Source organism: Cuculus canorus, chromosome 12 (assembly GCF_017976375.1).
Source record: "Cuculus canorus isolate bCucCan1 chromosome 12, bCucCan1.pri, whole genome shotgun sequence".
In the NCBI taxonomy this organism is placed as follows: domain Eukaryota; kingdom Metazoa; phylum Chordata; class Aves; order Cuculiformes; family Cuculidae; genus Cuculus; species Cuculus canorus.
This window is the reverse complement of record NC_071412.1, coordinates 16,390,506-16,413,982: the sequence shown is the minus strand read 5'-3', so window position 1 is coordinate 16,413,982 and position 23,477 is coordinate 16,390,506. Positions and strand designations below refer to the sequence as shown.

General features: G+C 45.9%; 1 protein-coding gene across 1 annotated transcript in view; it reads right to left on the bottom strand.

Moving 5' to 3' along the window:
- The window catches only part of ARIH1 (ariadne RBR E3 ubiquitin protein ligase 1), a 58,755-nt gene that overhangs the window by 2,172 nt on the left and 33,106 nt on the right, over positions 1 to 23,477 (bottom strand). The window contains exons 4-13 of the mRNA XM_054077428.1: positions 21,308 to 21,400; positions 20,872 to 20,927; positions 16,883 to 16,949; positions 15,618 to 15,724; positions 15,062 to 15,104; positions 13,179 to 13,250; positions 5,160 to 5,290; positions 5,005 to 5,062; positions 3,482 to 3,742; positions 2,512 to 2,624 (exon numbers count right to left, since the gene is read on the bottom strand). Of these exons, the coding sequence (XP_053933403.1) occupies positions 2,512 to 2,624; positions 3,482 to 3,742; positions 5,005 to 5,062; positions 5,160 to 5,290; positions 13,179 to 13,250; positions 15,062 to 15,104; positions 15,618 to 15,724; positions 16,883 to 16,949; positions 20,872 to 20,927; positions 21,308 to 21,400 (1,001 nt within the window). The remainder of the gene's footprint in view (positions 1 to 2,511; positions 2,625 to 3,481; positions 3,743 to 5,004; positions 5,063 to 5,159; positions 5,291 to 13,178; positions 13,251 to 15,061; positions 15,105 to 15,617; positions 15,725 to 16,882; positions 16,950 to 20,871; positions 20,928 to 21,307; positions 21,401 to 23,477) is intronic.

Genomic DNA, 23,477 nt, shown 5'->3' with positions numbered 1-23,477 from the left:
GGTGGCTGCGATTTGCAAGAAGGGGTTGGCAGGGACACTCAGCATGGGATGAAGCACTCCTCACACGTGGGCTGGTGCCTACCCAGAGTTGTGGCAAGACAGCAAAATCCAGGAGCTCCCTGGGAAAAACCTTGGGAGCGCTGACCCGGTTTTATTCCCCTCCAAAATCGCAGTAAAGGTGGAAGTGGCCAAGCTGGCTACAAAAAAAAGGCTACGGTGCTGGCTAGAGTGAGTTTTCCCTCACATTGCAGCTCCTGTGTCCCAGAGGGACACTACGCCCTGCAGGCTCTTCTCACCTAAGCTCACATGAACAAAGCTGCAAATATAACTGATCCCAGAGTTGGGTACAGTCCTACCAGGATGAGTGATACTGAGGAAAAGGTATATCATAGGAACATCTCAAAAGATGCCATGTTCATTTCAGGTGCATTAGCCAACTAAAAAGATAAAAAGCAGATAAATGTTTCAAGTATTCCGGTCCCAAGAGCAAGTTATAAATAAGCAGCAGGCATTTCTGGATTAAACCTCTTCCAGCGGCAATGCCAATGTCTACATCATCTTTAGGCAGGCAGGGGAGAAGATAAAGTCTTCTGAAGAGCTCTCCCAGGGTCCCAGGCACAGCTGGTTCACAGTTCAGCAGCAACCAGCCCAGAGGGCTTGTGCTCTAACATGCAAAACCAGAACCCTGGAGCTGACTGCCGAGTTACTGGTTCCTGCTGGGAATTGCTCAGTTCAGTTTCTGGGTACACACATCAGCAAGGAGGGCATCCAAAGGACTCTCACAGGTGGGAACTTGACTTTCTTGGCAACAACCAAACACCCCTGAGCTCAGTGAAGGAGGAATCTTGCAGCAGGAGACACTGGCAGAAAGCTGTCCTTGACCACTACCACATAGGCGTGAGGAGAGCAAAACTCTAGCTTGTAGCCCTTGTGCTGCTCCTCTGCAGCATCTCATCCAACCACAGATTCATCTGAAAAAAACTGTTCTGGCTCTTCTCATAGCTGTTGCAACAGAAATCACCATACACAAAGTCCCATTGATTTTCCAAAGCATGTGATAGCAAACATGAGCAGTTTCTGCTTTCCTAACTTCAGTTATTTTGCTGCTGGTGGTGAGGCTTTAATCCTGCTCTCTAGAAATATCTTTGTAAGCTAAGAGATTGACAGGGCTGAAACCAAATTCACTAGGGGTTCAGTCCCCGCGATTCCCCACAGCTCTACAAACCCACTTTGATAACGTCCCTGGTCCCAGGCTTGCAGCAGCACACCACAACTGGGACGCAACAGTACCGAGCAAGACACGGTTAAGACATGACTGAACTAGTCAATCGGGGACCTGTGTGGGCTTGACAGATGCATACTTTCTTCCCAGAAACATGAAGGTAGGTTTGGAATACTATATTTTCATGCAATCCAGGTTACATTAGGTTTTAATTTCTTCTGAATAAGTTGTTACCATGTCTAGAAAAGCATCCAGTTTCAGAGGAAAGCAACCAGGCAGCTTTAGCTGAGATGCCAACTTAACAGGCCTCATAAAGGGTAAAAAAGTAGGGCTGACAGTCTTGTCCAGTCCCAGCCATGCTGCCAGACTACAGCAGAGCAGGCCCAGGACAGCCTAAGAGCTACTTACAATCCCAAGTCCCTTAGTCACTACGGTTCACCCTACTTTGGCTTCCCTCTTACGCCCCAAGCTAGGCGTAACAGATTTAGTGACTTTGGCAAAGTGCCTCAAAAATGCAAGCCTTAATCCTGTGACTCATCTGCACTTACAGCTTTGTATTTTTCCACTGTGCAGGAGCGATTCCCTTGGGACTGTAAAAAGCACTAGCATTTGTCTCACCAACACCCCAGTTCTTCTGCCCTTCTCCCCTGCTGGGCAGGTGGCTCCCCTGCTGCTTTTAGGGCAGTTTTTCAACACCCACTTTTTGCACAAATGGACGGTACAGATAAATAAAAGCACGGATCGCTCTCTGATGGCAACTCATTCTAGGCCAAAGCTGCCAGCCGGGAACAAAGTCACTCCCTGTTCTTCCTTAGGCCCTCACTACGCAGGTCTGATCCAGGTCCTGGCCATTCCCATGTGCTCCTTCTGTACAAGAACAACAGCGCATGAGGATCCGTTGCTTTTGGTCACAATATTTTTCCATTACGAGATCAAATCTTTTAGTTACTGCTCAGCAGAGCAGGCGCAAAGCAGAGCTGGGAGCCTCTCCCTTCCCTGAGGGCTGGTCCCAGCAGGGGCACAAAACCACACTGCCGGCATCTGTGTGAGGGCTGCACGGCTGAGGATTTCAGGGGCTGGGGCGGGACATCACTGCTGCTGCTCTCGGAGGCCCAGAGACCGGCTGAGGATCACAATCTATGGCAGAAGGCCAACAGCAAACAGCTTCCCGGGGATGGGACTCAGAAGCAAACTGCAGCTTGGCAAGCACACAGGCCACTGCCTGTCACATGGAATGGTGGCACAGGTATGCCGGCAGCTCTGAGATAAAGGATTATTCAGAAACAAACCTGTACTTATCCTGTACTTTCTGCTTTATGTCCTGCAGCGAATCTTGGGATATATCTCGCTCAAGGTACCCAGAAAGCACCTCTGTAGCATTCTCTAAGTCTGCTTGGTTATTCTGCAAAGACAAAATCAGAGTATTTAGTGCTGAAGAGAGGTATTTTTCTTCAATCCAACTAAGATGAGTACTGAAATAAAAAGCAAAATTAGACAGACACTGTGTAACACATGGCAACCTACTCTGAGCATCAAGACTGAAAAAGCTGACATTTCTTCACCTGATCAGAAGAGAATCTGCATACCTAGCAGCAAGTCTTGTGTCTTCCACAACCTGCAGCATCCTGGCAAGCCTAAAAAAACCCTCCTTTCCTTTGCACAATGCAGTACAGGACAATTCATCTTCCCTTCTGTCCCTTGCCTATTTATTTTTTTGCCAGCATTGGCAAGGCCTCCACTGACTCCTGGTACACCCACAGCGGCATCAGAGCAGAGCCTTCCCCGCCACTCAGTGGTTCTTTGCGCCCTTTGCTGAGCTTGCAGCACAGACACATCCTGCTCTGGTTCTGCACCAGCAAAGGACTGTTTCAAATCATAAATAGCCAATACAATTTCACATGCAAAGCAGACTGGGCCTCCACATTTAGATTTTCAAGTGCAATTTTTCTAGTAGCACCATTGGGAAAAAGCCAACATCAGGGAAAGGCAAAATGCCAGATTTAAGCTTTGAACTGGCAAAGAAGGCATTAAGACAGAACCTCATTCCCTTTCTTGTTTCAGAGGGCAGGAACTTGTCACTCTACTTCCTCCTCCTAGCAGAGGATGCTACAGGATGCCCAGCATGGCCTCTAACTTTTGCACAATAGAATATGAAAACTAACTCACTTCTGTACAACTGGGGACAACGACTTTTCCCAAGCATCATATCCCTATTTCCCTGTTTGGAATTTGAAATCCCAACACCTGTGTTTCTCCTACCTCAAAGATAATGGACTGATTATTCTTTTTGAGGTAGAAGGCAAAGACGTATGTGTACATGAGTGTGGCACGACACTGGCAGAGGACGTCGACTGCTTTCTTCAGGAACTGCACCTCGATCCACGACATGTTGTGCTGCTGCATCTCCTCCATCTTCTGCTTCACCTGAGCATAGAGCTTGTGCTCGAAGCGCAGGCTCTGCATGTGGTTCATATAGCGGTTGCAGTAGAACAGGTACCTCTGCAGGGCTGCTCTGGATCGCTGTGTTAATTCCCATTAAAAAAAAAAGAAAACAATTAGTTACTACAAAGTAACGCCTGAGAGAGAAGTAAACCCTTCACAAGGCTCTTCCTGACGCTGAGAACAAGCTTCCTTTCTAAAGGTGTTTCCTCTCCTCTCGCGCTGGCCAGACTTAGATTAACCCTGCCCTTGCGCACAGAGGAGAGGCCTGTCCCACAGCCACTCGCTGTCGTGCAGGGGACTTCCTAGCTGAGCTGCGGCATCTTCACTCCCAACCCTGAAAGTAATTAGAATCTCATTACTAAAGCCCAATCAGTTTTGAATTTCAGCCTCTCAATTCATGCTATACAACTTAAACGCTTCCAGAGTCACCAAAAACAGTGAGATGCAGATATTATTATCTTTTTTTTTTTTTTTGGGTCTAATAAGGAATTCTAATTAAACAATTACTGTGCTTGTGTTAAGAGGGCAACCTTAGGTTGCCTAGGCCCCACCAATTACAGAGCAGAGGAAAGATGCTATGTGCCAAAGTAGTACAAGAGAATCAAAATGACTTAATACACAGCCATTACTCTTATTTTCTTCTCACCGACAGATCAGCTGTAAAAAAATGACAACATGGCCATGGTTAAGCTTGAAAGCTGTGGCTGTACAAAGGTAGCACACACCAGCCAAAGCTATCAGCAGGAGGAGGAGCTGCAGGAAATGCTTTGATTCTTGGCTGTAACGGTACTTAGAGATGTAGGAAACTGATTTCTGCAAGCTGCAGCACGCAGCATGCAACCCCTCCCCATTAAAAAGGGGGTTGGCTCTATCCATATTCACAAAACAGTTTAATGTAACTGCAACTTCACCCATAATTTCCTCTCTGTCAAGCCTTCAAGTACAGTTATTGGAATGACAGCAGTCTTTACATTCAAAAGGTCTGATGCGTTCAAACACTGCAGGATTCGCATCAAGAATGCTGTGGCAAAGAGCATTTTACGAAGGATGCAAGGACTGTCAGCTCAGACCCATGGCGTTATGATGACTTCATATGAAACACTGCTATAAAACAGGCAAGGCAGCATGACAGGCAACAACTGAGCTAACGTGTTCCTTAAATTGGGTTAAAGTAGCTTTGAACATTTTGTTTTCTGGCACAAAGCAAGAGTCCAAAGCTGTGGGGGAACTTTTGGATATGAGCCCAAATCCAGGAAGTTCTTCAGAGCCAATTTACTGGTTTACAGAAAGCATGCTGCAGGGTTAGTGATCTCCCTTCCCACCAAAGATTACGGACTCACCTCCTGTGCATCCCTTGCTGCCTTTGCATCATCCTCATTGTAGCGATTACAGTTGTACCTGTAACAGGGACACCGATTCCACAGATTTCAGTCCAAATCGATGCCATTTGTATCACGGCTTCCTTGTCTTCCACAAGGCACGCTCCTGAACTCACCAGGCAGATCCATGGGGCTCCCAGGGGCCCAGACACACCCAGCAGAACTCCGCTTTGCAGTTCTGGTTCCGACAGACCATGTGGTTGCAGCCCCCGTCCTTCTCGATGGTGACGTGGCATTTCGGGCATTCCTGTTCACAGGACAGAGAGCGCCGTGAGAAAGGAAAGCACAGAACCCACAGCTAGAAGGGAAGTTAGAAGGGCTCCCATGGCAGTTGGAGATCACATGTCAAGTTAAAATGCATCATTTGCTTCTTCCCTTGGGTCACAGAGATCCTCTTCAGAATTAGACCTTAAAAAATTCCCTAAATCACAGTGGCTAGACAGCAAAAACCCCTAAGGAATAACGCATTTTATCTATGCTGCTATCACAGCGGTACACCGGACGGGTAATTTCATGACCTTCGATATCACAGCAGCAGTGACTGTCCGTAACAGCCCAGGGCAAGGCATCTCGCGTTTCTTGCCATCAAGTGTTTGGTCCACTTCAGCACTCGAAACCAGCCCACGCCTCTCTGTGAGCTGGTTTCACACTGCTATCAATCCCAGACACATGCAGTTGTAAAATGCCATCCAAAAAGCACATGAAAATGCAGCAAGAATCGAACATGCTTCAAAGAAGCTAAGAAGACATTTCTGGGGTGTTTCCGCATTTCCCGTCAGGTCCCTTTTTCACCTCACTTCATGTGACACCTCACTGGAGACTTTCCTACAAAAGCCCACACGGGGCTTCCCTTCCAGGTGCGAGACCTTTGACAAATACGAGGACACCAGAGCAGCGCCGCACAGGAAAATCTGTGGGGAACAGGTTTTTTTAATAACACTGGTGTCATTCTCATCCATCAGCAGCACACGGTAACTTCCTAAAGTAAGACAACTCACAGAACTCTGAAGATTATTCCCATAGTATCACAGTGAGTACACAAAGCCAACATTGCAAGAATAAACTAAACTGCCCGTACACCTGGAAGCCAGTCCAGCTCCCTTCTGCTGCTTGTTCCTGTCCCTTTCGCACTTCCCTTGGAATCACGCAATGGTTTGGGTTGGAAGGGACCTCAAAGCCAATCCAGTCTCCCCAGAACCTTCTCTTCTCCAGGGTTCTCTTCTGCTGGGACACAAAGCAGCCAAACAACCCATAAGGTTAAAATCAAGCAGCAAGTACAGAGGAAAACACGCCAAAAGACAAAACCAAAGCCTGGTTGAGGTCCTCAATCCAGTTCATCATAGCCACGACAGCATTTATGAAGTTTTTGCAGTATCTGGTTCTATCTACAAGGCAACAGCAAATACATCCAAGCAAGTAACCCACACGCGTGTAAAACCAACTGCACCTTTTGGGTCAGAAGTTTATGAAAACTCCTTCCCAGAGCAGACATCAAGAACATACCATGTCCTGTTCTGGCATTCAGACACACTCTCTGTAAAGGAGGCAGCCAACATGCCCAATCTGTGTCTGCTGCTTTTGTATAGGACACAATCCAACACACCAAGTGGCCCGACTATTGCTATGTTTTCATACAATTTTGTCAGAGACAGAAGAACTTGCACAGTGAAGAGCACTCAGAAAACCACTTTGGAGGGGCAAAAGACCAGTGTGGTCTCTAGATGTCAGCCGTGGCCCTTTCCACTGCAGGGAGGGAGGCTGGTAGTCAGGCAAAACAGGTTGCAGAGAGAGAGAAGACTCTGGACTGCAACTTCTTTTTGGCCAACAATTAAAGTGCTTCCAGCTAGTTCTGTTTCCTGATGGCTGCAAATTTGCAGGTCTGAGCACTAATGAAAAACAAAGCTCATTACAGCAGCTTGCCCTAACAGTGAGAGAGGTTATGCTTCTTTGAGCTGCGGGGTGAACAGGAGGCTGTTACCTTCCAACCTGAATCTCTTAATGATCCTGGTCTCTCCTGAGCGCTCCACTTGAGTACTGCCATCCTTTCTTCCTCTTCGAAGTCCTGCTTTGGTTCTACCACCTCATCTTGAAGGGGAAGCCGCTCCTTGGAAAGGAGATGCTATTGGAGCACTTGGAGAGCACTGCCCTTCTGTCCAGCCAAGAAAGGCGGCACTCCTATCACACCAACAGGTCACAAGCGGGACTTGGCTCCAGGTCTGTTGTGTAAACAAAGAGATTCCCCAGATTTGGGGAACTAGTCCTGCAATTGGATGGATATTTCTCTGCCATCACACCTCTCCTCTCGTCCCCATGCTCTGTCAGTACACTGCATGCTGGCTGCCTGACAATTTCATTAGGTTCAGGGTTTTCTGGGCTGGTTGTTACTCCGATGGGCTCAAGCAGTGAGCAAGGACACAAGGGGATTTTTCCAACCCTGCTTCCTTCTCCATCACCTGTGTTGACCCTACAAACACAGTAGCTGTACTACAGAATAAAGGAAGCACAGTAGCTCCTTTTCTGGACCTCTCGGGGCAGATCAAGATGTCCTCTTGGGCTGTAAACAGGATGGACACACAGCCAGGTAAGCCTGTTCCCAAGTAGTCAGCCAAAGCAGTTCTCTCAAACTTCAGAGTCAAACACGGTCTCTCCTTCGAGCACAGTACCCAGTGCAGTATCCATTTTCCTTCTCCAGGCAGCCCTGCTCCCTCTTCCAATCCTGCACCAACAACACCTCAGGACCCCAGCTTAAGGCTTATCCCATCAATATCCTTCACCGCTGTGAAGATCCCTGTTCACGTGCTCATCGGCCAAGGCGAGCTTTGCTAATACGTACAAACAGTGGCACAGCAGCCCTGCCGCATCGCGGCACTGCTCTCCCCTGATGCTCTTACGCCAAGCGATGCAGTGGCACACAGCAAAATCCAGCTTTTCCAAGAGAAGATGGAGGTCGCAGAGTTGTGCAGTTACTTCCAAAAACATCTCATCTGATGAGATGCTGACATCCACGTGCCTCAGTGAAAGACGCAGCTAATCCAACACACAGCTGCAGCAACCACTCCTGCTTAGGAAAATCCCACAACTGGAAGAAGAGAGGAACAGTTGCTAGGTGACCTACCCAGCTGAAAAGGTGCAGGAGGGCACATCCACACCATGGGGACACGGGGCCACCCTCACTCACAGCTACACAACATTAGGAGCACTGAAAATCTGCTCTCTTGCCTTTGAGGACAAGACCAAGCTCTTCAGTGTCTCAATACCGCACGGTGCTTACGGCTTCTCTCCCGGTGATGCAAACTAGAACAAAAGGACCCTAATTACAGCCCTGTTGTTACAGGGACTGCCGTCCTTTTCCAGCCTTTATACTTCTGTCAAGCAAAGCAAAGGAAGACAGATTACAGAGTTTTACACAGCTTTGTGTATCTGTATAAGTGAAATATTACTCAAAATTTAGGAAAAGCCACAAGAAGAACATGCTAAAGAAATGCTGAATACCAGCAGACAGAAAAACACAGCAACTACTCAAGCTACCAACGCAACGTGTGGGAGAGATTTAAAGATTAGGGAGGATAGGAAAGGAAGATCTTATTGAGAATTACGGCTACGCAACAACATAACAGCCAGCAAATCAAATTACTAAACCGGTAGATTATTCTGCACATTATCTGTCATGCTACAATGCAGACCTCACTAACATTGTTCCACTGAGAACAATTCAGTGTTGTGCTTACACACACCCCTTTGGAACAGAAGCCCAGGCAAACCTGGCAAAGGAGAACAATCCCTATTTTGTCATAAAAGCCATACCTAAGCCACCACAAACCTCAGTTGCTGTTCTATGAACCAGAGGCTATACAGAAACATATTTCAGACCAGGTGAAACAGCTTAGTCCTCTCTGGCATTCCCAGAGGGAAGTGCTGTTGATCAGCCTCCCAGCCACAGTCACTGCAACACCTTCAACTCAGAGAACCCTGAAATGCCACATTTCTTAATGCATTTCACCAAAATGCCAGACTGCTGCACCTCATTCATTGCAGTCAGCAGGCAAGAGCACCCCACGACAACACCCGCAGTCACTGAGCAAAGCAGGGTATTTGAAACATTTGCTCACTGGAGAGGGAAGAGATAGCACTCGGGCATCTCAGGGAAGACTCTGTTCACAGCTCTGGCACAGAACTGTGCTGGTGAGAAATGAAAGAGCAAAGGTCGATGCTGGTGCCCGGGGAGGATCTAGCGGGCTGCCAGTGTTTCCACACGTTAGAACAAGTGTAGGACTTCCAGAAGTACAGAGGGAGCACGTGTTCAGACATTAAAAAGTGACCTGAAAAGGAAGAGAACTGGGTTCGTGCCATTTTATCGGGCTTACAGAAGAAGAACAGCCAATAGCCTTTTTGGAGGAAGAAAATCTGCCTGTTTTATACATCAGGCATTCAAGCCCTGTCTAGCCCAGCAGATAACGAGATGGTGACATGCCAGGAGCCAAAAGCAGTAAGGCAGGGGCATTTTTAGTATCAGATGAACAATTTTCATTAAGACCAACTTAACTTCAATAAAAACACGGTGCCTTGGGTGAAGAGCAGCACCGTTATCACCTCTGTTCCTTCTTTAGTATTCTAAGATGCAGAAAGATTAACATCACTGAAACTCGGGTTTGAAACCAGCTTCTCCTCCTCCTTTTAGGCAGTCTTGATACACCTTAAGAGCCCCAAAGAAATGCACAAATCCAATTTTTCTGTATTTCTTACTCCTCTGATGGTCCACTTAACAGAAGTACCTGATCTGCATGGTTTCTTTATTCCCAAAGCCACACGAACCAAATGATACCTGAAACCTGTCTGGTTTAATTTAAGCAACTATAAGAACCAAGTCCATACAACTAACTGAAAAAGAAAGAAATATGCAAAACCTTGGGCTACTCAACCCTTCTCTGCAAGAAGGTTGAGAATTAACAGTTTGTTAAAGAACTTGTATTGGCTTATCTCAAGTTTAATTTAGTTCGGCTGAACTAGTTATGTGACAGTATCTGAAGTAAAAGGCCATCAGCTCCAGCACACTCCCCACTGCAACAGCTGTACCTTGTGTAAGCAGAAAGAATTCAGTGCAATCTCCTAAGTGTAAATAAATGAATGCAAAATTAAAAATAAGAATAGGAAGCCAAAGAACTCACTACTCAAATCTCCTTGTTTTTCATTCAGACCATCCTACATAATTCATCAAAAAATGCATCACATCAGTTTGTGAACAGAAACCAATTCAGCTGAGTTTCACTTTTCTATTCTCTCATACAACAATTGCCTAACTTTCCTTTCCTATTCTGTCTCCCAGGGCAAGCCAGAACAAATGTATCTCACATTCTTCTGTTGCAAAGGATTACCCAGATTTCAAGCCAATACGAACTGGTATTTTTCTCCTACACCTTCATCTTGGTGAGACGCAAGTTTTCTTCCCTAAATGGAGACTACATGGAACAGGACTGGCGCTCAGCACCATGCTTGGAGGACTAGAGAATGCAGTTTCCAAAAGCCAGAAACAGCAGTGGAGGTCACAGCAGCAACTGTATCACTTGGAGAATTTTCCCCACTGAAAACAGTGATTTTTGCATCAGATAGTACCTGACCCAATTCCCTTCTAGCTTCTTTAAAATGAAAAATTCAACACAGAATTTGGGCTCTGACTTGCAGTCACTAAAGCAAAAAGCTGTGAATGCACCAGACAGCCCTCTCCTCTTTTCCTGCTAGAAATAGTACAGAGACAGAGCAAGGACAGATGTACACACATTCCAACTGTGCAGTTCCTACCCAGTGTCTCGCTACAACCTCACTCTACAGCAGAGAAGGGTTTTACTTGGTTCCTCTCTGAACAGCAGCAGGACTGTTGCTGTTTGACAGGCACTTGGACTTCTCCATGCCTTTGGCCGAGGGCCAGCAGACGATTGAGGCAGGAGGAGGTGGCGGCTGGCAGCCCCGTAGTTCTGGGCTGACCAGTCCTCCGGAGGCTGTGAAGCTCCGACTGCACGTGTCCCAACAGCCAGCACTCCTCACACTTCATCATTGTAGTGGAGTGAAGTTACCACCTTCTGCACCTCTACCGTCCACAAGAAGTCAGAGATCACTGTGAGAGGTGGGTTACATCTCCTGCCAACCCTCCCCTCAATGGAATCCAGTGTCAGTTCAGAGAGAGAAGGGCAATATCATTTGTCAGTTAATGCAATTGATATGAATGCCGTAAGACTCCAGGACAGTTGTCCTGCTCAGACGCCTGCTCTAACTACCCTGGTGTTATTTTTCTTCCTGTTGCTACTCTACAGCCTGAGCTCCAAAGAATTTCCTCGCTGCAGAGCATCTTGTATGGTATTGAGGAAGCGGCTTAGACCAGGATGTACAACATCTCTCCTGCTGCTGACCCCAGACTACAGGAACTGACAGATACGCTGGGCTGATGCCATGCTCATTTCCCCTCCTCACCATTCCCTGGATGGGTGCTTCCCACAAAAAAAAAAAAAGTCTTCTTACTCTGAAATTCAATATTATTTCTGACTATCTGAGCTACGCTTTAAATACCAGCCCAGCCACTCACACGGCTCCTACTTGGCAAAGCCTAGTCCCAGGTTAAAAAAAGAGAATGACCACCTTCACAATATTTCTGTTGATGGTTACATCTTTGGGCAAGCAAGCTACAGAAACGTCATCTTCCTGTCAGCAAGAGACCAGCAGTTTCATATTTCTAGTAGCCAGCGTTACTGGCATGTTATTCATGTTTGGTCTATGTACGGGTATATCATTTCAGCCTTCTTAATGAGCACAGTATCCAGTAAGGGAAAGCCAACCATCTGATCATAAAGCCCAGCCAGGAGAGCGCAGATCCTGGCCTGCAGCAGCGCTTTCCAAGGCTGGGGCAGGTAGAAGATGAGAAGCCATAATTCTACGACCAGGATCACATCCCTGAGGGGCAGCAGCAGCTCCTGTCTGGCTGCCCAGAGCTTTGTCACAGGCAAAACAGGGCTGTGGCCATTCTGACATCCCAAATACTTGATACCCAAGGCTAAAAGCTGCTTTGCACGTGCTTACACTCAGTCCTTTCCAAGCTGTTCGGCTGCCCTTCCTCATGTTCAGTACAAGCAATATCTGAAGACCAAGCAAACTTGGAACAAACATGGTTCAGTTCTTCAGGCACAAGACACACACCGACCTCAGAAAAGCCCATTTCACTTCACTTCACTGAGAAATATTCAGCTTCCACACGAAGATATCACAAGTCTGAGCCCAAAGGACAGAAAGCTGCCGCCGAGACCACACAGATTCAGCCTCGTTTTAACTGTGCGTTTCAGCGTGATGGGCATTTCCGCTTTCACCATAATGCAACATTCCAGTTCAATGAAAAACAGGCAGCCAGCCCCAGAAAGCAGGAGCAATGCTGCAAACAATACCACAAACCATTACACAACAGAGCTAAGAAAACAAAGCAGCCATTTCCTCATGCTCTCTCTACCTTCTTCCACTCTCCTGCCTCAGCAGCCCCAAGACCCAGCTCTGCTCCTAACACCCCAATGGCATCTGCTGCTTTTGTTTTTCTGCCACCACGCCAACCTTTGTTTTAATCTGTCCTAAACTGATCGAATGCTGAAGTTTCAGGCAAAGCTGGGCGAACTGGAAAGAAGACATTTACATAATAAAATCTTACCAGCTGTTCTGCCAGTCTCTGCTTGGAACCCTGCCCAGCAGAAACGAACAACTCCTCAAGAGGCCAGCCCCAGGGATTTAAAGGCAGATGTAAATTATCACAGCCAAATCAAGCCACGGGTGGTGTTAACAGGTTTCACACACTTGGAGTGAGGCACAGATTTGCTCAGAGAAGTCATCAGTGCCAGACAGGAGCCCAAAGACTTACAAACTTGAGCTTCCTTTGCGTCTCCATTTAACTCTTACAAGAGCAAACTCCACTTAGCCCAAAGAACCTCGTCTGATTCAAGGCAGTAACACCTATTTGCTCTTCAAACAAAACCACTTCAGTGTACTGTGCGTTTTAAAGCTCGCTCTTAACTAATGACATGCAAGAGAAATAATAATCCCAGTACAGAGGAATTAGACTGTCATTCTTTTCATCTGATAAGTCTACATGTAATGAGAAAAACCCTCACCTTTGTGTTTGCTGCAATCCAATTAGAAGTTTCACTGTCATCATCACACTTCTTAATCCATTTCTTCAACCACTGTTAGAAAAAGAAGGAAAGAAGAGAGTCACATTTAAATAGAGGAGCTGCAAATGTTCCCAAGGCAGCTGCTTACATTAAGGTAATAGTAAGCAACATGCAGCCACAGAGGAATATAGAAGGGTTCATGCTGTAAAGTCATGTAAACAACAACCAACTGAGCTTCAGACATTTCCTGCAGCACCATTCTCATCCTGTGAACACAATCACTCAGCACAAACACCTTGGCAATAAGTTTGTAGTCATTAAGCTCAACCAACAAAACCTTCAACATGGGACTCCAAGTTAATCTTAGAATCACAGAATCCTCTGTGTTAGCAGGGACCGTAAAGCCCACCTAGTTCAAACGCCTCTGCCATGGGCAGAGACACCTTCCACTGGATCAGGTTGCTCAAAAGCCCCATCCAACCCAACCTTGAACACCTCCAGGGAAGGGGCAGCCACCATTTCTCTGGGCAACCTGGCCCAGGGCCTCACCACTCTCATAGGAAAACCTTTCTTCCTAAGATCTCATCTCAGTCTCCTCTCTTCCAGCTTAGTTTCCCCTTGTCCTGTCCCTGCACTCCCTGATCAAGAGCCCTTCCACAGCTCTCCTGAAATCCCTCTCAGTACTCAAAAGCTGTTCTAAGGTCTCCCTGGAGCCTTCTTTTCTTCCAGGCTGAACAACCCCAGCTCTCTCAGCCTGTCCTCTTATGGGAGGTACTCCTGCCCTTGGATCATCTCTGTGGCCTCCTCTGGACTCGCTCCAACAGATCCATGTGCTTCCTGTGCTGAGGACTCCAGAACTGAATGCAGGATACTCCAGGCGAGCTCTCACCACAGCCGGGCAGAATTCCATCCCTCATCCTGCTGGTCCCACTGCTTGGGATGCAGCCCAGGACCCGGTTTCTGGGCTGTGAGCGCATGTTGCCAGCTCATGTTGAGCTTCGCACCCCCCAGGCACCCCAAGTCCCTCTCCCTCAGGGCTGCTCTCAATCCATTTATAAATAATGAGGATTCTTGAACAGTGTACTGGCAAAACTACAGTCAAACCTTCTCTGATGCCTGGCTTTACACCAAGCCAGGTTTCTCCTCAGGCTTCCAACACCCTCTCATGCCCAGACTGCCCACCTTATGCTTGTTTTAGGAAGAGGATGGCTTTATCAAACACATGCAAGTAACAAAAGCAAAAGACTGCCTGCCCATCAGACAAACTGACCCCCTCTGGCCTGGAAAGACCAGCTAAACCTTTCGGGAGTTCCCCTCTCCCCAAGGAAGTTTTTCTTGCATTTGTCAATAAGAATGCAGACTGCCTGGTCCCAAAGGCATGAAACAGCTGTCCTCGAGCTCTGCACATGCCACAGGAACCCCAGCTTGATTACAACTTTTGACAGCTCCACAAACAGTTCTACAGTTCACCGCATAGCAGCGGGTCCTGGAATCACATTAATTCCTTCAGAACACCAAGTCACAAGGCTGCTGAAGCACCAAACACCTACAGAAAAGCGTAGCACAGGAATGCTCATTGTGAAGGGAAGTATTCACTCCTGAAGCACATTGACTCCTCTTCAGAGGGTCACAGCTGCAACATCCACCTCCTCCAGACACTTCCCTATCTGGCTAAGGCACTGTTCCTTCACAAAGTCAAACTCTGAGGCACCTCAAAGACATTCGGTATGGTCTCGCTGTTTCTTCTAACTCTGTGATCTAAACAGAACTGCTACTTCTGGATTTGAACAGCCATACAGCTTGTGCTTCATTTCTACATCTTGCACATCAGTTGACTTTAAACTTCAAGTTATGCATTTAGACAAGAACTTTGACATGCTCACCTTGCATTTAACAGGATCGTGCCAGTTTTCACCGCAGTTAAAGCTATAAACGCGAGAAAGGGGAAAATCAGCAAATAGAGCGGATGATTATACTTTTATTTAACTAGGTTAACATCACAGAAGTTTTCTACTGGGTTGTTCTGCTAGAGGACCAAAGCCAGTTTTAAGAAAACATCATACATGTCAAATAAAACCCAATCCCTCACTGGCCACATCAGACCAGTATCCCTCTCAACACACGTTGATTCTCTGCAGGGCTTGCAGTCAAGAATCTCACCTAATTTGGAACCACCCAGCTGACAGCCACCTCTCAGGGGAAGCAGAATCTGTGTCCATGTCAACGCAGGCCCAAGACAGAGAGTGGCAACTACATAGCGATGGGCTTGGCAACCAGCCGTATCTCATTCTATCTTACCATATGAAGCCCACCCCATGCTTCTCCCATCTCTAAACCACTCCCCAACATCAAGACTTGCAGAATACATACTAACACACTTTTGAAACAGTAAATAAAAAGCAAATATCAATGTCTTTCACTTGATTGATTGATTCTTACCAAAACTGACGTCCACATTTGCAGCGAACGGGTTTAGCATCAGGATACTGGACTTTAACAACGTGATGGCAATCTGGGGCAGGACACCATTTTAACAGTCGATTACACTAGGAAATAAAGCAAAAAAACCCAAAACATAATAGAAAAAGGATGCTGCATTAAGGATGCTACCTGCCCTTCATCCCTTCAACCACAATGTTCACTCGCACTCCTTCCTGTCTCACCAGCCCTCTGCAATGAGAGCGCTGCTTCCTCAGTCTAAGCATTTCCTTTCTTTCTACTGAAAGAAAGCAGGATATGATAGTCAACTCTTCACTATTAAATTGCCTCTTATGGAAGATGTAGAGAGTAAACACTTGTGCTGACCTCATACCTCACCCAGAGAAAATACTTGAAGAATATGAAGCTACAGGCCTTTCCACGGAAAAAAGCAAAAAGCATCAACTGAGTTGTTTGCAACTCCCATCTCTGTTCCACCCCGCAACAGCTTTTGCGAAGGTGCTCACAAACCAAGCATTCTAGCTTTTTGCAGACACCACTTCCTGACATCCCCTGAACACTGTGCATCCACTGTACTGCAGCAAGATAGAGATCTTCACTTCTAGACTTTGCTCACTCTTTCAGTCCACAACACGTGCTTGGCTCCAGAGCTGCATTAAAAAACAAAACTCACTATTTATATCACTTCAAACAGGGAGTAAAAGCTTGATCCCAGTAACAGTTAGCATACTGGGCACCACAGCGGATCTCAATATGTACAGCTGAGAAACTGGGGCAACGAAAAATCTTCCACAGCACCTTTCTCCAAGTTTATTTTGATGTTGAGGTTGCAAAGCTATTAGTATTTTGCTAAAAGCAGTTGTGCTGCTTTATTTCAAATGGCAAATGTTCAAGGTGTGATCTCGTTTACAAGAACAGCTCCCAGTTTTCAGTCTGTCGTGTCTCAGGTACCATTCAAGAACCACAAGTATCAGGTGCTCCTCACAACCCGTACATCGAACAGCTCTTGCATTCTCTATCTACAGCTGCTCAGTGTACATCCCAGCCTTTCGTCCTGCAGATTTTATTAACATTTCCCTACAATTATCCCTGTAACCAAACAGGCTGTAAAATAATCCCTGCAAAGCCTCTGACTTGTAGCCACACTGACTGGAGAGTATGCAAAAAGCCCTGCTCTATAGTTAGGAGCAAGCCCCGCTTCTCCGGCTTGGTACACGTGAGAGAAAACCCGCTTAGAAGCCAATAATTTTCAAATAAAAACTCACCTCTACAAAACTATTGGTTATTAAATGCTGGTACTTTAATTTAACCTTGGAATCTGTGATCAGGCGCCTGTGCAAAGGGAGGAAACAGAAAAATTACTGTAGCAGAAAACTTTGTTTTTCCATACGTAGCCAGTATGTTCAGACAGACAATTTGTTATGATCCCTCCTGCTACACACACGGGTACTTCTGCTGTGTGTACATGTTCTCTATGTGTTAGATGATTTATTAGATTATTATGACAACTACAAATACTGTATTTAACTTCCACTATTTGCTTCAGAAGCGCCCAGAAAGCCCACCTGAACCTCATGGTGGGGGAGTTTTGTAATTCAAAACACTTTTCTGAAGAGCCCAAGAAACAGAGCAAACACTTTCTTCGGCCCATTTGCACTAAATATGCACATTTTGCGGCACATCCCTTTATAAAGCTCCAGAATAACCACTGTGCGGTTCATACCTTGGTTGCCCAAATATTGTCTGGAGTTCAGTGAAATGCTACAGCTGCAGTTTAAAAATTAATGGGGTTTTAATCTATTTACCATAAAAGCAAAGTAGATTTAAATTCAACATCATTATAGTGTACACAACACCAACTTTAAGTCCATCAGCTTGGAAGCGGAAGAGCAGAAGAGAGCTGGACAGATGGGAATCACTTTAAAGCACAGTGACCACGTTTCTCCTGGACACACTGACACAGCTGGCATCTGCAGAGTCCAGCGTAGATACATTCAAAACAGTTTAATCATGTATTGCTGAGCACTTACACACACTTCTTTCAGCTATGACTGAAATGACTTCTGTGTATCAATATAAAGCTGGACTAATATGCACTTTGCAGTATTTCTGCTTTAAATCATATGGTGGATACAGCTTTAAACAGCCCATATCACATATAAATATTGAAATTAATAGATTATCCATTTCAGGGTGCAGCCAAGATCAAGTGCTTTCCTGCATGTTATCACGTCAACATTCATTAAAGAAGAGTGCATGTTACGATGGGAGGTTGCATAAATCCCAGCCCTCAGCAGTCTGGGGAGCTCCTCACCAAACGATGTGCTGTTCTTATATAAACGCAGCATGTGGCAGCCAAATTCCAGGGCTAAAATAAAACAAATCAGCTGACAAAGCTTCTCATCAGGCCCATGTTCATGGCAAACCTGCGAAGTTTTTTGAGTGAAACTTATTTAAGAATGATAAACCAATTTGAACCTGCAGCATGAACTGTAAACCTCGTTTTCTTACTCTATACACAAGCCTCCAGGCATAAGAAATGCCACTTAAAAAATTTATTGTATTATATATGTATACATCAGGAACTGGAATTTAAATGAAGAGCAATCCCATAATGAACCAGAGCACATGGAGTATGTGATCAGCTGGTTCTGCATCCCTCCATGCTAGCAACCTCACCTGCTCAAGGTTCAGCAACACTTCCACAGCACTTCCACAGTACCACTTGGGTCAAGACCTTCAAGAGCTTTGCTCTGAATATTATTTACTTCTGACATACAATTAAATGAAACCATTCCCAGCACTCACAAACCATCCTCTGGGTTTGTGCAACCTCAAAGAAACCAGGGTGGAAAAGCAAACTGTTCGAAAAAATCTTATCTTGTGATCTCTCCTGGTGGCTACATTGAGGACTACCCACTGATATGTTCTCAGAACATCTCAAAAACACAGAGATGGTAGAAATCCTCTATCAGACCATAAATTATACACTTAGCAAAATACACATCGTGTGAGAGGTCGAACATTCTCCCAACAGGACTGACTTCCAGACCTCACTATGTTCTGACAAAACACACCAAGGGTGGCATTTGCAATTACACGAATGAGGCAGCATTCTGTACGACTTCCATACGGAAACCAAACAGCCACCCGTTCCTGCCGAGTGAGTTGAATTCAGAGGTTACCACCAGACTGCTGCTGCCCAGGAGCAGCAGCCGTTACACACGCCTGTGAATCAAGGCAGCCTGCCTTGCTTATTAATGAAATCAACAACTTTGCATGTAGGTTAAAGCAATTACCAGCAGCATTAGTGAGGGTGAACAAGGGATACAAACAGATTACCTCCAGCCAGGTTGAAGGTCTTGAAAAGGGCTGATAGGGACCCTCTCTTCAATCTTCCTACTTAAGCTCAACAGCAATGAGGAAAACTGACAACAAGCTGACTAAATACTGCCAAACTCAGGAAAATAATCTGAATTGCTGAGTTTGGATTCATATGGAGATAATTCAACTTGGAGACACACTGTCATGTCGAGGGCAAGTACTAAGAAGGGAGCAAATGGATGGCTTGGCCTATGTCCTCTTGATTTCCTGATGGGTACAGAAACTGATGTCTCTACACTGCACATCAATCTTGGGTTCTTATAGCTTGGGAACTAGAGCTGGAGACTGTGAGAAGGAAAAGGCCTAAGAAGAAAATAATTAAGGATGGGGGGGGGGGGGGGGGGGGGGGGGCAAATTCCAGTCGGGATAATTAATATTTTCATTTGTGCCACTTCCTAAGAATTCTGCAGTTGTCTACCTGTCTACCTTTGCTTTTAAAAGAAAGCATTAGGCTGCTGCAAAAAATGTACCTCTCTCCCCCAGGCATTCCAGAGTCCCCCACAAGATGAGGGAAAGCTGGGGGTTTACCTCCATGAAACATTTACAGTTTTACTTAGACAAAGAGAACTTCTTTGCTTTACCACCTAAATGGCATTTTACTGTTGCAGGCCCCAGAGCTCTGGCATTTCTAGGTGGGGGGGGAATCCCACGGCACACAGTGTGAGATGATGACTGCAGAGATTCAAAGCCAAGAAGTGAACCATAAGGACAGTCATACCTGCTGCACAGATTGAGCAACAGCAACAGAAGCCATAGCAACCAAAGCTAGCACTACTCTCCTCTTCTGTCCCTTCCTTGCTCCTGCTGCCACCGCAGCCTCCACTGACTGCAGCTACGCTACCTTACAAGCACTGTTTGAACAGCTTATTTGAGCTACTGCAATCAAGAAAGCACTCCCTGACAAGAGTGTACAACACCCCAACACCGGAGTTCAGACTCCAGTAAACAGAAAACTCAATCAAGTCACTCAAGATGTTATGCCAACTTCAGTCGAGTTTCCACCCACTGAACTCTACAAGCAACCCCTTACCAGGGCACGAAAACATTTCAGCTACTTCCACCTCTACCCAGCCTACACTTCATGACTAACAGAGGGACATGGGAAATCACGAGTCTGAAAGCAACTGATAAAAACCCAGCAAATTAATATCAATGAGTGAGTCACATCAGGAAGGAAGGAATAAGGTAACAGAATAAACTTCTATTGAAGACACGTTTTAGCATAAAGAATTAAAATGAACTTAATTAACGTTCAGAATCATGAAGGATGTTACTCATGCAACAACACTGCCCAATATAAAACAGAAGGAAGCTCATGGAATTCACTGCTGCACCGTGCATGAGCAGTCATCCTACAGCTGGACAACTTAATAAGCACAGTGACACAGGCTGACACATCAGCTTCAGCAAATCTTACGTTTGAGGGTCAACTGCTGTCTATCAGAGGGCATAAACCACACCCCACACAGGACTTCTTTCCTCTGACTCACATATTAACTATAGCTATGGGACTTGGTGAACCAGTGGGTTGACCTAGGGAGGAAGTCCTAAATTCCCACCTAAGTCAAAAGAAACAAACGCACAAAGCAGTTAAACAGGGTTCGAAAGGACTGTCTGGTGTTTATTCCACTGTCACACTGGCCAAACTGGTCAAGGAGTCTTTCCTCCAAGCACTGTAGCATGGGTTCTTCAGACCCAAACAGGAAGTTAAGGGGCATATCAGAATCAAAATAAACAGCTCAAGACCAACCCCTCTGCTGCCTTAAAGCCTCTGTGTAGTTTTTTTATAAGCGAGCACATGTGAATAGCACATCAGTAACAACAAGGAAAAAGAGAGGAAAATCAAGAGGTAGCAACTCATCATACTTACATAACTGTATTGTCATCGACTAAGATATCACAGCCGTGAGCAGGGCATGAAATGGTCTGAAAAAACAAAAAGGTCATAAAAGGAGCAGTGTTTATCCTATTTTTGCATTACAAAGAACTGCAAGGCAACAGACTTCACTGCAATCCACTACAAAAATAGTACATCGGCTCTATCATCACGTCCCAGATGTGCCACTGTGCACAGAACGATTCCTCCCACCCAGAGCAGACGCATACGCTCACTCCATGTAGTTCCCTTCAGCTTCACTCATGGCAAAGACTGCAGCTCCCAAATCTTTGGGGCTTGGCGTTTTCTTTGTTATTCTTCTGGGTTTTTTAAACTTCAGCGGGCAAGAACTCTTCCCCTTTCCTTGCCCACGCTCTCCAACACAGAATTCCCAGAAGTGAGTCACAAGGTAGGTGAGCTGACAGTTTACCTGTCCCATGCCTTCCTCCATTATTTTGGTAGTTAAATATTCACTCCAGCACTGCATGCAGAACTTGTGTCCACACTCTAGGCCAGTAAAGTACTGCAACGACAAAGAACACAAGACATGGGATCATTTAATCACGTGGATTCACTCAATCATTTCACCTTTCTTGGTGTTGTGCAGTTTATCAACCTCATCTCCCGCACCAAATCTGAGACACTATTATTTATTTTGCATCATCACCACTATAGAACATTGCGAACGCAGCTTTAGTCACACTTTCAAAGCCAGACTTTAATCTCCAACCCTAGCAGCAAGGAAAAGCGTGGCTGACGTTTCCACCCCGCCTCCTCATTTACATGGACCCCTGTTCTACGAGCACATACAGAGTGCAGCACAGCTCTCCTCAGTTTCACTCTTGCGGATGAGTAAAATAAATGCACCACCAAACAGTCACAGTTATAAGATGATACAGAATCTTCTTTCCTCCTATTTTTTTCCACTTGGCTGCTACCACATGCAGGCGCTGCCCAGAAGTCCCAGAATATGCACAGGCACTAATTTAGCTCCCTCGTGTACAGGGAACAGCAACCAGCGAGCAGTCTGTGAGCACTAAACAACAGAAATAAAAAGAACTGCGTGTACTTATGCTTTTAATGCGTATGCATAAAGTTTGCCAACTTACTTAGTAAAACTTCCTTCTGAAACCCAGATGCTCATCAGATGAGGACCTAGAGATTCTAATTGGCAGGTGTAAATTGCTAAATAAAATGCAATAATGAATAGCTGTTGCAGACAGCAACAAGGACAACTTCATCTGTGTATGCATCATCTACAGCAAGCACGTCAAGATACCATCTGGGCTTGAATGGTTACACAAGGGGTGGAGAAGCAAACCCTGCTGAGGAAAGACTGAAATGAAGTTACTTTTCTCCGATCATCTTAAAGTCACTTTAGTTTATACTCAGAGCTAGGGGGCAAGGACAAGCTGTACTTAAAACAGTTCACTCACACCACTATGCAGGTTACTGTCTGATGGCTTTGCTTTTCAAAGGAAAGGATAAAACAAGAGCTCCACCCTGAAATACCATCAACTTGTATGAAACTCCATAAATGAAAGAAACCTGGTTATGTGCAGCGAAACAGCCCACAACAGTAGCAGGACGTTGTTAACTAAGAAAAGGAGAGAGTCCATTTTAAAAAGACAATGTTCTACTGAAAATGCTTTCTTGACCATTAGAGACTGAAAATTACCGCCACCGCATTGCTCAGTCTGCTCAGGGGCCACTGGCGTATTAGCTGGGTCACGCTCGTCTCTGATGCCATGGCACTTGGGTTGCACAGGGAAGGTGCTGTTGGCACGTCCTTCCCATTTTGTGATTCACACTCGTCTGGCACTCCTGCCATCAGTGAGGGCACAAGTTTGAACCTGAGGCTTGGAAACGTGTTGTGATGCTGCAGCCAGTAGCTCTGCTCGGCCTGCCATTCCCGCAGCCCTGCTGGAGAGCACTTACCACCAGGAGCAGCGAGATGGTTAAACCTGACCCAACCAGGCAGCCAGGAGGGAGCTGAGCACTGGACTTCGTTCCAGGGAAAGAATAGAGATACCCACCCAAACCTTTGTTTTCTTTGGAACAAAAAGTCAGAGTGGTTTGTCCTGTCAGCACTGTGGCTCAAAAAACTTTTCCAATATTTGAACCGTTACAAGGTGCCCGGCGCTCCCCACAGACTGTGCTGTAGCCAAGGGACATCCCCTGGAGGTGAAGGGATAAGACAGAAAAACTCCAACATCTGTAACTTTTGGGAGGCCAACATCGCACAGCCTGAAGATGGCACTGACTTTTCCTAGAATTATGTCCCTAAAGCAGGGACTCAGGGATCACCCCTTAAGGAACCTAAAGATTCAAACACGCACAGGGAGCCACCACAGAATGCAGGTAAGCACGTATCTTCATTTCAGACCAGTTTTGGTTACTCCAGGCACTGACAACATTTGCCAAATGCCAACATAAAAGGCAGGCCCCACACTTCCTTCCAGGCTGCAAAGAATTCAAAGCATCTTTCAGCTTGTTTCTTTACTTTGAGGGAGTTCCCAATTGTTTTTGGCTTAAGCCAACAGCAGATGACAAGGGAGCAAGCAAAAAGGCCCATATAAAACCATGAAGGAAGCAACTTC